The sequence below is a fragment of the Hippopotamus amphibius genome, chromosome 9 (assembly GCF_030028045.1).
Source record: "Hippopotamus amphibius kiboko isolate mHipAmp2 chromosome 9, mHipAmp2.hap2, whole genome shotgun sequence".
NCBI classification, from domain to species: domain Eukaryota; kingdom Metazoa; phylum Chordata; class Mammalia; order Artiodactyla; family Hippopotamidae; genus Hippopotamus; species Hippopotamus amphibius.
This window is the reverse complement of record NC_080194.1, coordinates 27722896-27740012: the sequence shown is the minus strand read 5'-3', so window position 1 is coordinate 27740012 and position 17117 is coordinate 27722896. Positions and strand designations below refer to the sequence as shown.

General features: G+C 45.2%; 1 protein-coding gene across 10 annotated transcripts in view; it reads right to left on the bottom strand.

Moving 5' to 3' along the window:
• PLEKHA7 (pleckstrin homology domain containing A7) overlaps nucleotides 1-17117 on the bottom strand; it is a 208820-nt gene that overhangs the window by 42069 nt on the left and 149634 nt on the right. For all 10 annotated transcript variants that reach the window (XM_057750068.1, XM_057750073.1, XM_057750072.1 and 7 more), the window contains one exon: nucleotides 6664-7134. In XM_057750068.1, the coding sequence (XP_057606051.1) occupies nucleotides 6664-7134 (471 nt within the window). The remainder of the gene's footprint in view (nucleotides 1-6663; nucleotides 7135-17117) is intronic.

Genomic DNA, 17117 nt, shown 5'->3' with positions numbered 1-17117 from the left:
CCCTCCAGGTGGCTGACGTTTGAGAAGTGCTGTTCTAATTGCTTTTAAACTCATCGCATCACTCTCCTTACTGTAAAATGCTGCTGCTAAGAACTACTTACTAGATTGTTGTGAGGATCAGAAGCATTTGTCATTCAAAAATGGTGGCTTTCTTCTCCCTTTTTATTGTCACCTTTGCAATTATGGGAGGTAACTGGAAGATCTCTTCAGCCCAGACTTGTCCGGCTTGTCTCCTTGCCACCAGGTGGCAGGGTCTGCTGTGGATTTCCAGAGTCAGAGGGGAATGTGTCTCTGAGGAAGGGGCAGTGCCTGAACCCGCAAACAGTGGTGGTGGCAGTGGCAGAAACCAGTCTGGGGGCTTCCCCCGGGGAGTTCATGACTTTACTACCCATTGTTCACTCTGCCTGAAGTAAAATGCAAACTGCAAAGCACGTCCAGCCATGCTCCCGCCATACCCCCCTTCAGTCTGGCTCTGCAGCTCACTCTCCATGCCTGCCTGTGGTGTCCAGGTGGTCAGAGCCCACCCCCCACCCCCTGGCTACGAGGCGGTGCCCCAAAGCCCTCAGCTCATCCTATAGCCTGTGCCCTCTGTTCGTGCACTGCTCACCAACCCCCCCCAGTGCTGGCCATTTGGGGGTGACCCCAAAGACCCCCGTGCAATGATGAGTCCTGGTGCCAGAGGCCAAATCATGGTAACTAACAACTGGTGGAGGGAGGGACACAGGAGGTGGGCTTGTAGAATGAGGTGAAGGTCCCCCTGCAAGCGGGCAGGAGCACCCAGAGCAGCTCTGTCCTAAGAGCAGATCTATTTGCTGGGCCCCAACCCCAGCCTTACCCAAAACGAGGCCTCAAGGTCTCTTGCCCTCATAACCCACTCTGTGCCATGGGGGCCACCCTGTTCCAAAAGGCACCTATATATTCTGACACAGCCCCTATTAAATGGTCATATCAAAACGTGAAATCAATTTTGATAACCAATTACTTATGCAGCAGGTAGTCCTCACCCAAGCTTGCACACTGACTGTGCAGGACTTTCACGTTTTACTCTGGTCCTCGTGGTAATGTTTGCATCCCTGACTCTACACCCACCCCTGCCATTTTATTTCACAAGTATGCATTACTTTACTTTAAACACCAGGGAAAAAATGGAAGGCTAGCATTTCAAAACCTCACAGGATGTGGTAAGATTCTAAGGGTGTATCAGTCTGTCCTTGCATACCATCATTCTAAAGGAGTTTAATACAGTGAAATATAATATACATCTCCAAGTACTGAAGAAACAGAAATAACTCCTTGTGTGGTCTAGAGCTGCAAATATGAGATCATATTACAGTTCTAATAACCTTCCTTTCAACGTCTAATGCGCTCCATCTAATGAGATTAGCACAGTCTCAGTCATACACGGAGCAGGGATATCCCTCGTCTATATTTCCAACCGGAGGAGGTTCCTTTATGAAGCAGCCAGATCTACTTATTACTTGACTGTAAGAGATTACAAACACATCTTTAAGGAAAAAAAAAAAAGATAACTCTGATACGCAATATGCAGTCCTTCCCAGATACAAGTGAATGAACAGAGATTGAGCACTCTGCTTACTCAGAGGCTGACAGCTTTCTTCTCAAAGGGTCACCTTCAATCCCTCACATATACTTTTCAGACCACTGAGAACTGCTTTTACCACTAGACTGCGATTCCTCTCACTGAGTGCTCAATGACCTCCAAGGCCAACAGACTTTCATCTACAGACCTAATGTCCCCCTTAGATAAGAATGGCTCGAACTCCCCCCACCCCAACATCCCAGGGACAGCCCAACGCCTTCCCCAACCACCTTTATCTCCTTGCAGTTGACTTCTCATCCTTTAGCTCCCTGATTTGCCCCCGGCCCCCATTATGTGTAGCAGAATAATGTAGGTCTGCGGCTGCCAGTTATGTAGAGACATTTCACAACCACAATTTATAATTTATATAACTTATAACTTATATCAGCTGCACAGCTTTTGAAAGTCCTTTCTGCACCCCTGCCACAAAGGGTTTCTCACTGGCCATGCCTTCTTTCTGGTTGCCTTCTGCCTTCCCCTCCCATTATTCTGCCTTCTGACTTAATTTCAAAATTCTGGCTCTATTAAGAAGGTCTACCCATCTAAGCACATCAAGAAGCTCAGTGGAACCAAAGGCCTTTGCCACTGAACATAAGACCAGCAGAGACCCTGAGGTCCCAGATTCTCCTTCAGTGGTGCCCAGCCTCCTCAGAAGGCACCACACCCGGGGAGCAGTCTCCTGCTGCCAACTGGACTCCTTTCCAAATGAAACTCCCCTCACCACACTCCAGTTTTCCTCCTCCGTCTCCTGCTAGACTTCTTCTCGCAGACTCTGCTTTCGCCCACCGCCTTAGGCTGGAGATCCTCAGGGTTCTGCCTTTGGCCCTCTGCTATTGTTCCCTTTAAACTAGTTATTCTCAACCCTGATTGCATGTTAGAATCACCAAGGGTAGGGGGTGTTTTGAAAACCCCTGATGTCCAGGCTGAAATGTGGATCATTACAATCAGATTTCCCGGCATGGGACCCAGGCCTCAGTAAATGTCAAACCTCTCTCATGAACAAGTGTCACCTAGGGAGCTTTTAAAACAGATCCTGACCTTGCCCCAGACCAAATAAAGCAAAATCTCTTGGACAGGGCCTCAAATGACCAAATTGTGCAGCCAGGATTAAGAACTACTGCTCCAAGCATTCAACCCTGCGTGATCTTGACTACTGCTAGAGCACCAGTTACCACCTCTGGGGCAATGACTTTCAAATCTCTCCCTAACCTGGACCCATATTCCCTATAACCTACTCCCATCTCCACCTGGCCACTCCACAGGTACCACATTCCTCTTCAAGCTCATTCCTCTCTCCCATGCTCATATCTTGTGCACAGCACCACATCTCCCTACTAACCAAATCAAACTTGAATGTTAACCTCAACTTCACCTGTGGCCCTCCTCACCTTCCAGCCCTGGATAAATCAGTTTACCAAGCCCTATACCTATCCAATCTCAACATCTATGTTCCTAACCCTATCCATCTCCTCCCTCCTCACAATCCTCAACATCTTCACTGCTTTTGTTTAGGTCTTCCTTGCCTCCTACCCAAAATATGACCACCTCATTCTTGATCATGTTCTTTCCAGACTCTTCTCCATTTAACCATCTTCTATATGGTCACCAGAGCAAGCAGTTAACCTAAAATAGTAGTTTTCAGTGACAACATGCAGGTGGGGAAACGGACACTTTTGGTGGGGTATAAACTGAAACAGCATTGTTGAAGGTCAATTTTATAATATCTATCAAGATTAAAATCACATATATCCTCTGACCTAGTCATTCAACTTCAAGTAATCCATTCTTCAAGTATACCTGCACTTGTCTGCAAAGACAATTGGGAACAGATATTCACTGCAGCAGTTTGTAATAGCAAATGTTTATAACCAACCTAATTGTCCATCAATAGGGAAATGGTATAAAGATCCCTGTAGATGCATACAATCTACACCATTTCAAATTAGTAATATATGTCTATATGTGCTGACATAGAAAGATAGCCAAGATATATTAAAATATCTGTATCTATACATATATTTATTGATATATTAAGTGAACCAAAGCAAGATGAAGAATATGGATTTTGTTTTGTTTGTTTTGAACAATGTGGTTGGTCTTTGGGGAGTAGGTCTAGGTTTCTGAAATAAAAAATAGGAGGACACATTTTCAGTATTTACCCATTGGTATTATTTGGATTTTTTACCTTGTAAGTAGATTACTAATTATTTGAGGGCACTGAGCAAAGGGAGAGTTACACATTTAGCTATGAATTTGGTGATGAATTAGGAATCAGTACAGAGAAAACTAAGCAAACTATAAGCATGAAAATTATTAATACCAGAAAATAAAAAATAGTGTAAGTGAAATTTAATTATAATATACTATATAGTCCAGCTATGAATAATTATATTTTATATAGTAATGTAAAAACTGACTAGTGATCTAAACAAAAATTATGCTATAACTATATTATGAAGCTGGGATAAGGTTAAGTGTGCCTTTGGAAAGGAAAGGTGGGGGGGGAATAAGAGACTTAAATCTTTACCTTCTAGACTAGAATGTTGACAGCTAACTTATACTGAAAAATCAAGAAACAGCAGTGTAAGTACTATTCGGAAATACAGAGATAAATATGGAAAACTACTAAAAGAATTGAAAGTGGTTGCCTCAAAGGTGCTGGAATCAGGAATAGGGATGGAGGGTGTCATACTACTTTAATTCTTAAAACCATATACAGGTATTACTTTAATAAAAAAGTTTTTTAAACAAGGTGTAATTAAAACGGCCATTCTCATTTTGGGTGGGGTATGTTGGAATCACCTGGGAAATTTCTTCACCATATACACAGACCTGCTGTGTTAGAAATGGGATGAGGTAAGGACTATCGAGTCTGAAAAATCTCCCCAGGTATCCTGATGCCCCTTCCCTGCCAACACCCTTTGAACCACCATCCTAAATATTAGAAACTATCATGCCATGCTCCTATTTTAAGTCCATCAATGGCTTTCATGGGCCTTCAAGATTAAACTCAGACTCTTCAGTAGGAAATATAGGCTTATCAGGGCTAAACCCATGCCCTTCCTATCTGCTTCTATTTCTGGTTTCTCCTGCTTTTACCTGCCCTAGTCAGCCCCATACTGACTTCAGTTCCAAAGAGTTGTTATCAATACGTATAAGAGGAAACAGCTAACTTATCATGAATAGCTTCTCTGTGACACACTGTCTCCTCTACTGGAACCCTCTTCTGTTGCTCACATCCAAGTGATGGGATACCACTTATGCACCAATCAGTATGTCCAATCAGATGTCAAACCCACACACCACAGTCCATATCCAAGCGCCTTCCTGACATCTCCCCTGCTGGATAGCTAATAGGTTCCTCAAACTTAATGTCGCCCAAATGGAAACCCCAATTTGCCCCCAAAACTTGTTCCTAAGCCTTTCCATCTCAGAAACCACCCGGTTGTTCAAGTCAAAATTTAAGAGGTCATCCTTGTTCCTCTCTTTCTCTCATCCTGCACATCCAATTCATTGATAAGCTTTTCTGTTTCAACCTCCAAAATATACCTCAAATCTACTTCTTTCTATTTCCACTTCACCATGGTGGACTACTGCAAAAGCCTCTTTCCTAGGTGCTTATCTTCTTTGTGAATCAGATCACATCATTTATCTGTTTAAAAGCTTCCAGTGGTTCCCCCCATTGCTTTTTCAAATAAAATCCAAATTTCTTACCTTGGAGTACGAGGACCTGAACAATACAACCCCTGCCAGCTTTCCAATCTCATTCAGCAGTAAGGTCACTTAGAACTACCTCCTAGCGGGTTTGCCTAGCCCAACAGCACCAGTAGCAGCTTCCCTCTTATGTGTCGCTGGGCAGTAGCTGTTTTCAATAAGACACAAAATCTGACCAAACAGAACGGACACCTGGCCTGTCCCAGGAGGAAATAGGAAGGTATCTTAGCTACAGCACAGAGGGCCTTCCTTCTCCTAGTCTGACCCACAACAATGTCTACCAACTGCTAAGGGAGTTTCCACTGTGAGCTCTTCACTCTCTAACCTCACAACAGCCCACCTGGACCAGAAGATATACAACCCACACACGCATACAACACCCACATGTGCACAACACCCCTGCCCACCTAAGAAGCGGCCTAGGCTATGCCCCTTGGAGCACCACTGCCTCCAGAGCCCACAGTGGAAAGTCTGGGTCTCACAACAGAAAGAATGGAGAGTGGCATGTTAGAGCATGCGTATCAGGCCTGTGGCAGACTTGGCCTGAGCACTGATCCATCCACTGCGGCTCCTCCAGCGCTGGGCTGGCCTTCTGAATGCACCACGACTTTGCTAGCTTGTCTCCAGCCCATGGTTTGTTTTAGAAGCCTGAGGATGGCGAGGGGGATTCGCTGCCTTCACAGTGAAGACAGCACACGGTGGCTTCTAGGCACAACGGGGAAGCTGAGTGACCCTGAATTCTTCACGTTCGTAAATGTGTCCTAATTAACCCAAAACTACAATAAAATACAGACATGCTTTGCAAATAGCAAGAGATGCACGCCCTCTAAATAATTAAAACCACTTCTTGAAGGAACAGGTATAATAAAGCCTAATGTCAACAGTGCCTGAGCACTTCTCTACATGCCTGGAATTAAAAATGCATCTGTATTTACTCAAGTTGCTACAAACATCTCCCGGATACAGAGAAGTAGCTAAGTAAGAGGAGAATATCAGTTACTATCTACATGCTGACAGTCTCCAGACATGCTCCCTGGGGAATGGGGAACCCCCACCCCTGATATAATCTCGATAAGCTTGAGAGGCTCACAAACCCAGCCAAAACTCTGCCTTTGCCATTTATCTGTGTGCCCTGGGCAGGTTCCCTCACTTCTCCAAGACCCAATTTCTTTGTTTATAAATTGAGGCTATCACACCTCCTTGCAATGTTGTTGCAGGGATTTATGGAGATAACGGGGGTAGAGAGCTGAAGGCCAGCACGTGCCCAGCCACGTGCTGGGTAAGTGACAGCTCCTATTAGGACGTTATCATGCTCATTAGTAGCAGCGGATCCTGAGTCCGTTACTGACCTCCTGCCGTCCCCCTTCTGGCCCTTTGCCCACTGCTCCACCTGGGCCAGGCTGCTTTTCCTTTGGCTGTGCTTCTCCAGGTTGGTCCTGGAAGGAAAGGCCCGCTGGTACCCGCCAGTCCCATTCTGCTCTCCTGGGCCAGAAGAGGCAGGCAGCATACCGTTCCTCTCTGCCCGTTGGGGCTGAGCCTGCTGGCCTCTCGGGCCACTGGGTAAATCCACAAACAAGGCATCCTCTTCGGCTGGCGGGTACGGGGACCTGGCCTTGCTCCTGTCCCGCTTGCCCTCCAGTGGGTCCCTCTGGGAGCGGCACCGGTCGTCCTCCTGCTCCTGCTTCTCAAATCCGTAGGAATCCTCGTAGCTGCGATGAGGACAGTCCCTTGCATGTCCGGGTCCCACGTGGCCACATTCTCGACAGGGATCTGTGTGGTTGGCCTGGGGGACCGCCTGCCGCTCCACCTTCTCCATGTCCCTGCAACAATAGCAGCATGTTCAGCCCAATCCAGACTGGAACCCCAGCCAAGACTCCCCAAAGGACACACTTTATACTCCAATTACCTTCAGGCCTTTGCATGGACTCTTCCCTCTGCCTGGAACCCCTTTCATATCTAGTCCCTCACTCTGCTGGCCTAATTTCTACTCCTCCAAGATTTGGCTTAAACATCACCCCCTCCAAGAAGCCACCACACCCACACACCCAGTTTAGATCAGGATCTTAGCTGACTCCACTGTGACACTAAACACACTGGACCATAACTATGTGTTTACTCATCTAGCGCCCAAGCAGACTATGAGTTCCTTCAGGCCAGAGGCCCAACTGGCCATTCATTGTATGCGCAGAACTTCTGTGCAATGACGGCACAGAAAAGGAGCTCTATAAATACCACTGAACAAATAACTGGTACATGTGCTAGTCTCATGCCTTTCCCTTTTGCTGTTTGTCCACCTGTCTGTCTGGGGCAGGTCAACTTGAATAGAAGGCTGCTGAGGCTCTCCCACTGGCATCCACCACAGCCCTAAGTACAACTAGCAGCATAATTAACATCCTTCTAAGATGGTGAGTAGAGAATTGGCACAGTAATCTCTTTCTATGACCACTTATCTATCTTGTCAGGGAACTAATCAAACAGGAACGCAAGAACACTGACCTAACAATTCTTTGAAATATTACTAGTCAGATTTCAGAGATAAGGAAACAGGCACAGAGAAGATAAACGATTTGCCCAAGATCATACTGCTGGGAAAGAGAAGCACCAGAGCTTAATCCCAGGCAGACTGCAGAGCCCACGTGCTGTAGCCACTGCCTTCTGCTGCCTCTCCATATACGTGTCCATGGTCTGCACACATGCAAATCTGGAAACTGGAAAGGAGAACAAGGTGGGGGTGACAGCTGAGGATGTGAACTGCAGCTAAAGAGCTTCTGGGGCATAGAGGAGGGTGGCCCATCTCCCACTGGAAGCGGCCTTTCTCCCCGCCTCCTTGGGTCCTAGTTACGTCTGCATCCTCATTACTTGGTACTGGGGACACAGCAGCAGCTCCATAAGCTTACCAGAATTTAGATTGGGGTGGCAGGGGAACACACTCCAGCCTAGCTCAGAAGGACCAGAAAAATTACCAGGGACCCTTGGATAGGCAGCCAATTGACTTGTACTCCTTGGTAAAAAGGTCCTGGCCTAGACATCCATAACTCCTTAAAATGACCAAGCATGAGGTCTCTGCATTTCAACAGGAGAACAAACAACCGAAATGCTGCTGCATTTACATCTCAATGACCAGACCTCAGGTGTCCTTGCCACATCCTCAGAACTTTAGCTACCAATAATCAGAACACACTCAGGGCAGAATCAGTTAGCGAGCTGGTTAAAATGTCAATATAAAGTGAAAATGCAAACCATAACATAGGTCTGCTTCTTAGCGTGTGTGGGCCTAACTGTTGGCCTGCACTTAGGCATGGAAACTGAGAAAAACAATCTCACATCTCATGTCCATGTACTCATGACTTTTCCATGAAAACTCAAAGTTTTGTGAAAAAAAAATGCTTCTTCAGACCTCCTTCTATCCATCACTAGCGGACATCTTTCCCCTCATCTCCCACCCCTTCTTCTTCCAACAGCGTTTCAATTTTCATTTGGGGATCACCCTCCCCCACTCTCAGTCCTCGTGGTTTAGGTGCCGCTGACTCTACAAGTCGCTCTGGAGCTGAGGGTCCAATGTCTCAGTGACCGGCTCAGAGGCTGACACGTCACCCAATCCAGGCTAATCAGAGTTAGCTCTATGACTTTGGTTGGAGCTGGTCTTGAGCTGCCACAACTACATGGGAAGTAGCTACTTGAGAATGAAACTAACACCAAGGAAAGCAGATGGAGAGAAATAGAATCTTAAAGACTTGGCCTGAACTCCTAGCCATATGTAAACCAGATATATCCTTGGACTTTTTGGTTGTGCATCAATAAATTCTGTTCCTCACTTAAGCTAGTCTGAAGTTGGTCTCTGTTACTAGTAGAAGGAGTCCTATTACATTATTTTATAATGACATATTTAGATGGTGATGTCTAAAGACACTTCCATTCCAAGTCCAGTGGGTCTATAAGTTTGAGTAGTAGGAACATATGGGAAATATTCAGGGGCCTAAACTTTAAGAAAAAATCAATTCTTGGGACTTCCCTGGTGGTGCAGTAGTTAAGAATCCGCCTGCCAATGCAGGAGACACAAGTTGAATCTCTGGTCTGGGAAGATCCCATGTGCCATGGAGCAACTAAGCCCGTGTGCCACAACTACTGAGCCCACATGCTGCAACTCCTGAAGCCCAAGGGCCTAGAGTCCATGTTCCACAACAAGAGAAGCCACCACTATGAGAAGCCTGAGCACTGCAACAAAGAGTAGCCCCTGCTCGCCACAACTAGAGGAAGCCTGCACACAGTAACAAAGACCCAATGCAGCCAATAAATACATTAATTAATTTTTTTTAAAAAAGAAAAGAAAAAGTAATTCTTACTGTAAAGTATTTAAAGGGATAACTCTGTTCCACAACGTACACATTACAGGTTTTAACTTTGTCTTTTTTTTCTTCCTTTAATCCTCCATCACCACATCAGTGTAACCCCAACCTTCAAGTCGTCTAAGTTGGCCTTTATCTTCTCCACTATTTCTCAAATTCACAAAACCACTCTTGGGGGAAGGGGTGTGCTAAAGCTGCTGTCTAAAAGACTAAAGCACTGGCTGCCCTCTGGGTCACACCGCAGCCAAGTCACCGAAGCTTTATAACCTGGTTACTCCAATTGTTAGACAGAAGTAACTGTACCTCCTTGTTATTCCCACCGCAAAGATAAACAGTACCTTGTCGTAAAAGCCATGTAGTGAAACAAATATGCACCTAAATGGATGACATTAGAATTGAAGGGAAAAGAGGGTTTCTTCAGTCGACAGAGGAATGATAAAGAGATGTGGTACATAAGTACAATTAAACATTACTTGGCCATTAAAAAGAATAAAATAATGCCATTTGCAATGACATGGATGGACCTAGAGAATATCATACTAAGTGAAGTAATTCAGAAAGAGCAAGATAAATACCATCACTTATATGCGGAATCTAAAATATGACACAAATGAACTTATCTATGAAACAGACCCACAGACATAGAGAACAGACATGGTTGCAGGGGAGTGGGGATCATTTGGGAGTCTGGGATTAGCAGATGCAGACTATTATACATAGAATGGATAAACAACAAGGTCCTACTATATAGCACAGGGAACTATATTCAATATCCTGTGATAAACCATAATGGAAAAGAATATGAAAAAGAATGTGTATATGTATAAATGAATCACTGCTGTACAGTAGAAATTAACACATTGTAAATCAACTAAACTTCAATAAAATAAATTTAAAAATTAAATAAGAGGATTTCTTTAACTTCAGAACCTGGGGGTTGTGGGTAAAATGTCTCAACTGAACCGTCACGGGGATTTTTCTTTCTTTATCAATCAACTTCCATGTAGTTACTGAGAACCTATATATCCCCACCAGGATGGGCACTAAGGGATATAAGAAAGTAGCAGAGAAAATAGCCTCTGCTGTCAAAGCCAGACAAAGCCTGATTTAATCATGGTAACCACATTTAATATTGTTCGCATAAGCTGACCCCAAATCATGGAGTTTGCCAGTCTTTTCCAACCCTGGAGCTAACTTATAACTACAAATCTTAGTCCTTACTGTGTGTGTACATATGAGTGTACACATTCCAATACATGCCAATATGTCCTGAAAAGAAAGTTGATTGAGAAAGAGAAATCCTTTTCTCAGACTGACACCAGCATTTACTGCAAAACAAAACTTTAAAGGATGGCTAAAAGAGAGGGTGGCTAAAACAATGGCAGTCTGCTTGCCACCTGGCAGCTTTCTAGACTTTAAGCCTTGGGGTTATGAACAGCTTCTATTTGCACAGCTGCTGGGACTTACCTCAGATAAGATGCCTTTGTGCCCAAAATGTTCAGGCGATGGCTGCAGGTAAGAAAGGTGAAGGGAATGTTCCTGACTCCCCCACCTTACCTGATTTAAACATTTAACTTACAAAGTTACAGGATTTAAGACAAAAGTGTTTTTTGGTCTTCTCCCTGTCTCCTCACATTCCCACCAATGTAACACATGACTTCTCAAATTAGGAGTCCAACCACAAAACAGATTTGCAGAGCTTGATTTAGCACAGGGCTGGGTAAGAATGAAGTACCCCTTGCTGTCAGTGACAGTGTCATTCAGAGAAGTTGGCCGTGCAGGGCATAGATGCTCAGCTAAGATGACCCAAGCCTTTCTTGTGCAGGTCATACTATCGTTGTGAGCATCTGGAATCACTGACTATTCAAAAACACAGGGAATTCCTGACATTTGGTGACCATTTTGGTCACTTGTGTCACTTCTCAAGCTTGACAAACCCAGAGGGCATAGGATTAGAGTCAGTCAGAGCTGGATTCAAGGGCTGGCTTCAGCCTATAGAAGCTGGGTGACCTTGGGCAACTCCCGGACCTCTCTGGTCTCAGGTTCCTCATCTGCAAAATGGGGACAGCAATCGCCGCCTCCCTGGGCTGTTGTGAGGATTAAAGGAGACAATGCACAGAAAGAGCACAGCACGGGGTCTGGCATATAGCACGCTTTTAAATACAAATGTATTGGCTTCCAGTATCTATTTTCTCCTTCTTCCCTGACGCAATTTTTTCAAAGTGGCAATGTACTCAATAAAAAACTTACATTTCCTAACCTCCCTTGGGGCTGAGCATGTAACATAAATCTGGCCAATAAGACGTATGCAGAAATTGCTGGATGGGTCTTCCAGGAAAGCCTTTAAAAGAAGGAATGCTTAGCTGGCTTAGCCCTTCCCTTCTTCCTGCTTGGAATTTAGACTCTATGCTGGATTGGAAGGTGACAAACTGGAGAATGAAAGCCACCTGCCAAAACCTGGGTAGAAAGTGAGAAAGAGCCCAGGTCCCCAATAGCATCATGGAGCTACTATATTAGCCCGAACTAACTAACTCTGGATTCTTGTTAGTGAGAAAACTAAAACCCAATTTGATTATGCCATCCTAAATTGGGCTGTTTTATTACCGGCAACCAAATGTAACCCCTAACTGATACAAGGGGCTAAGCCCATCACTAGCAGAGACTGCCCACCCGCCCCCCACCACCCACCATTTTCAGCACATCACAGCAATGCTTTATGTCTGCTTAGAGAAAATCCTGTTTTCCCCTACAAGCGGGAAGAGCACGTATCTCAGACTGAGGATACTTTTATCTTATTCTTGTCCTTCCCAAGAACTTGGACGTTCACAGATCATACGAAGCAGTTATACACAGAATATCATTTCATTCTGCCTCCAAACCCTTTATCTCACCTGGAAATAAGGAATAATGTTTACTTCTATTTTAATGTTAAACACACACACACACACATACCCCTGAAATCTCATTCAGAGACTTGAGTGAGAAAAGGAAGCACCTGTAGGGGCTTGGCTGGACCTTGTTCTGTTGGCAGACACAGTCCTTCTGTTGCAATCCCACTGGAGGATCCCTCCCTACTCACCACACCTAAATGACCAAAATAATAGCCAAAGAACAAGGCTCAGGCCACTGATACCCTCGGAGAGTTTGGTCTGAGCCAGGTCAGGTGGCAGAAGTTCCTGAGCACCGACTCTGAGGCTTAGGGGGACAGTGGGCTCAAAAGCTAGAATCCACCCTGGGCTCAAAAGCTAGAATCCACCCTGGGCTCAAAAGCTAGAACCCATCCTAGGCTCAAAAGCTAGAACTCACCCTGGGCAGTCCACAGACTTGTATAAAAGGCTGAAGGGAATGGGACCAGAGTCTCTAGGGAGCCCGAAGGCAGGCTTCCTCACTTGAATTAGTTCCTAGACTTGAGGAAGGAAATGGTTGGAGAAAAATGGAGGCAGGAGTTGGTTTATTCTCTTCCCCAGAGTTAAATAGGGCAGTTCCCCTGGGATGGGGAAAAAGAACTGGCTGCCTTTCCTGCTCTGCTCTAAATAAACAATAAGAGGGCCTGTCCTGCCCCAGGGAAGAGTGAGGCTGAAGGATAAATGAAACACCAGACTGCCAGGCTGAGGCCATCACTTGCCTCAGCAGAGTAGCTATTGGCAAAGTCCCTTGTGAAGTTTTAAGTAAGGACCTGACAAACCAAAGAAGAAAGGAAAGATGTATAACAGCTGCCAGGTCTCCTCACTTTGTTCATTCCTGCCCGGAGAATCCTTTCCTCTTTCTTCTACCTGGGTAAGTAATACTCATCTGTTACAGCCCAACCTGAGCTAGTCTGGAGTTCTGGCATGCACCAAGCTCACTCACTTTTCGTCTCTCTGGAGCAGTTACAGACTGGGTCATTCACTTTTTGTGGCCAATTCTTGGTTATTATATGCTGGGTCCTACTGTGTGCCAGAAACCTGACGTAGTCCATCTCTAATCACTACAGCAAACTGCAAGGTCAGTACTGTCAAGCCCAGAGAGGCTGAGGGCACTCACATGAGCACCAGATTACTTGCAATAAATTGTCTCTATTGAAAGATAGGGATTACGGTGAGCATTTACTAACTGCAAAACCCTGAGCTAAGCAATTTAAATATATTATCTCTTCTTATCATTGCACAAAGCTAGAGATATCATTCTTTCATTATAGATAATGAACGTGAAGCTCAGAGAGGTTAAGCAACTTGCCCTGGATCATCTGACCCAACTCCAAAGCCCTGCACCTGGGCTGAAAACATGTCTATAAATTACTTCCATCAAGGGTCCAAAGGGCTTGTCCAACCTCAGGTCTTGTCCTGCCACACTTTACCCAAAGTGATCAGGGTTTAAAAGGCCAAAGATCCCATTCTCTGAAGAGAATGCAGGTAGCCAGAAACGTGTGGGCCACTTCTGAGCAGGCTGATTCCCTACCATCAATCCCACAACAGTGCTCGGACTGCTCTCAGACACCCCAAGTCCTTATCTGAACATCTTACAGGTAGAAGTTGTGTTCATGAATCCAACCACCCACCTGCCCAGCCAGCCAAACATCCACGCACCCGTCCATTAACTGAACGTTTACTACGTGCCAGGACTATTCTCATTTCCAAGGAGCTTACAGTCTAGCAGGAGTGACAGTGAGAAAGCAGGTCAACATAACTTCAGCATGAAAGTTCTATGCGTAGGGAATGACAGAGTGCTACAAGCAGAGGCATCTAACACACTGAGGGCCAAAGAAGGAAGAAATACATGCAGGCTAAGACCTGGAGGATGTGTGGAATTGTTCTAATAAGCGTGAGGGTCAGGGAAGCAGATGAGCAAGGCCCACAGGGACTGTGGGCCTCATGAGACGGACCTCCATCTACCTACCAGAGCTTAGGACAGTCTCTTCTCCTCCTGGCTCACTCTGACTCAGCCACAACTCCCCAGGCTTTCTGTTTCCTGAACAAACAGAGCTCATTCCTGCCTCAGAGCATTTGTAACTGCCATTCCTTCTGCCCAGAACACTCTTCTTTAAAGTTTTATTTATGCAACTTTCTTTCAATCAGGCCTTACCTCCACATCTTCCCCATATGGAAGCCTCCCCTGACTACCTAAACAAAAGTGGCTACTCCCTGCCCCTGAGTTCCTCCCTATTACATCACTATTTTACTGCCTTCGTGCAGAGATCATGATGTAAAATCGTCTTGTTGATTGGTTGGCCTGTTTTTGGTCTCCCTCTCCGACACTCATCCAAGAATCCATGGGACTTTGTCTCTCTCTTGAAGACTGCTGTATATCTCAGTGTCTTTAACAGTGTCTGACGCATAACGTGCCCTCAATAAATATCTGTAGAATAAGAGACTAAGTGGACGAATGAACACACAAATGCACCCAATTCAATAATCTGAGTATGGCTGGGGCTGAGAGGATGGGGAATAACAAGATGTGAGCCAAAGGCATCTGCAGGGGCCAGATCTAGGCAGGAATCAAAAGCCCTACTAAGGAGACTGGATTTTACTCCAAAGGTGACTAGACTATAAGTTCCTTCAGTCTCATGACAGGACTATAGTTACACCAGAGACCAGAGAGGTTTAGAAACGGAAAAAAAGAGATAAGTTGTCTTCCGATAGGCCCTCCTATCTGAATTGCTTGTCAGTTTTGTGAACTGTAACGACAAGCTGACCTCCTTGCTTAGTGCTTTAGCTTGCTGGAGAGGACAAGACATCCTTAGACAAGAGGAAAATGAGCAGTTCAATGGGAGGAACTCAGAAGACAGATTTCAAGGAGGCTGTCGAGAATCAAAAACCAGAATCCAAAGTCTGACAAGTGGAAGAACATGGAAATAGGGGAGAAGAAATTACGGACAGAAGGAGGTGAAGGGCAAGCTCTGGCAGCAGTGCTTGGCGCCCCTCACAGCACGGGGCTGGGGTCTCAAGAATACTTGTTTATCAAGAGACCCTGAAGCCTGTGTAGGAAACAGGAGGACAAAGGCAGGAGGTGCAGCAAGGGTGCTCAGCTCCCTCTGGGGTTAAAGGAATGACGCAGGGAGAGGCTGGAGGAGGAGAGTGCTGCGGGGCCCCGGCGTTGCTGAGCCACAGCTCACACTGCTCCGGGACGGGCACATCCTGTCAAGGCAGTTAGTGTGATTTGCTCACAGGAGATTCACTGTCAATGCAACAGAGGATTAACGATGAAACTGGAAGGGTGCAAAGGAAAAAGAGCCAATGACATTGTAAAACCAAACCCTATGGAAGCCAGTGTATCTAATATGGAGTATCAACTATGTCTTAGGCAACTTAGGTATAAAGTGCGAAGTAAGCACTTTATACATTCAATTTAATCTTTGCAAAAATCCGATGAACTAAGGAAAACTGAGGTTTAAAAAGCACACTTAATTTGCACAAGTGACACAGCTAGAAAGTACCGAAAGCTGGGATTTAAACCCTGGTCTTTCCGATGTCAGAGACTAAATCCCGGGAGGAGATAGTACTTAAGGGAAAAGAAATTGATATAGTAGGAAGTGGCCTGGATATTGGTTGCCTGTACCTCGTTTATCACATCCCATCAAGTCATTTCTCCTTCCTCTGCCCACAGCCCTAACATTACTTGGGAATCCACCCCTACCTTGCTCTCAGTCCCCATGGTCTAGCTCTCAGAAGTGAAGCATGTATCCCAGGCCTGTGCCAACCAGCACATGCATTCCCTGGCCACAATATGGGATTTTGAGAATCAATGTGACCTAAGCCTATCTAATCAGAATAGATCTCAGAGCCTTGGGATAAGATTCTGGCTCTTTCCTGCTGGACTTGACTTGGATGACGTAAGTCTGGGGCTGCTGCAGCTATCCTAGATCTGCCAAGGACCTCCACATGGAGTTCAGGAATGAATCCAGTCCAGATGGGCAGAGCCGGAGAGAATGACTTGTAATGATACTGTCTGAGCCTTGAACCCTGCTGTTTCTCAAACTAGATCTATTCTGAACTTTTCAGTGACGTGAACCAACAAAGTCCTCATCTTTTAAGGTAAATTTGCATTTTCTGTTACTTACGATCAGGAGCCCTTATGTCCCTCATTCATAAAGAAAGCATCTGCCTGTATGGATGAGGATAGAAGCAAGTGGGTGAGAATCAAGGAGGGAGAGAATGAAAAGCTACAGCTGGGGCCCCCCACCTAACAGAGGTGGAGGTTTTGTACAGCAGATCACCAAAGTGGAGGAGAGGCGAGATGCAGTCCTGCATGACGAATACTTCTAACTAACCAAATGTCTGAACATCTTATTCTGGTAAAACAGAACATTTAATAAGTCTGAATCTCCTTGGATGACAATGTTATCTCTCAGAAAATTAAGAGGAAATGCTATTCTGCTTTTAGTCTGAGTCAGAAGGTAGAACAAGTTGGGGTTTGGGGTTTTGTTTTTTTTTTTTTTTTGGTATTTTTGTTTTGTTTTTTAAATAGAGAAGAAACCTTGG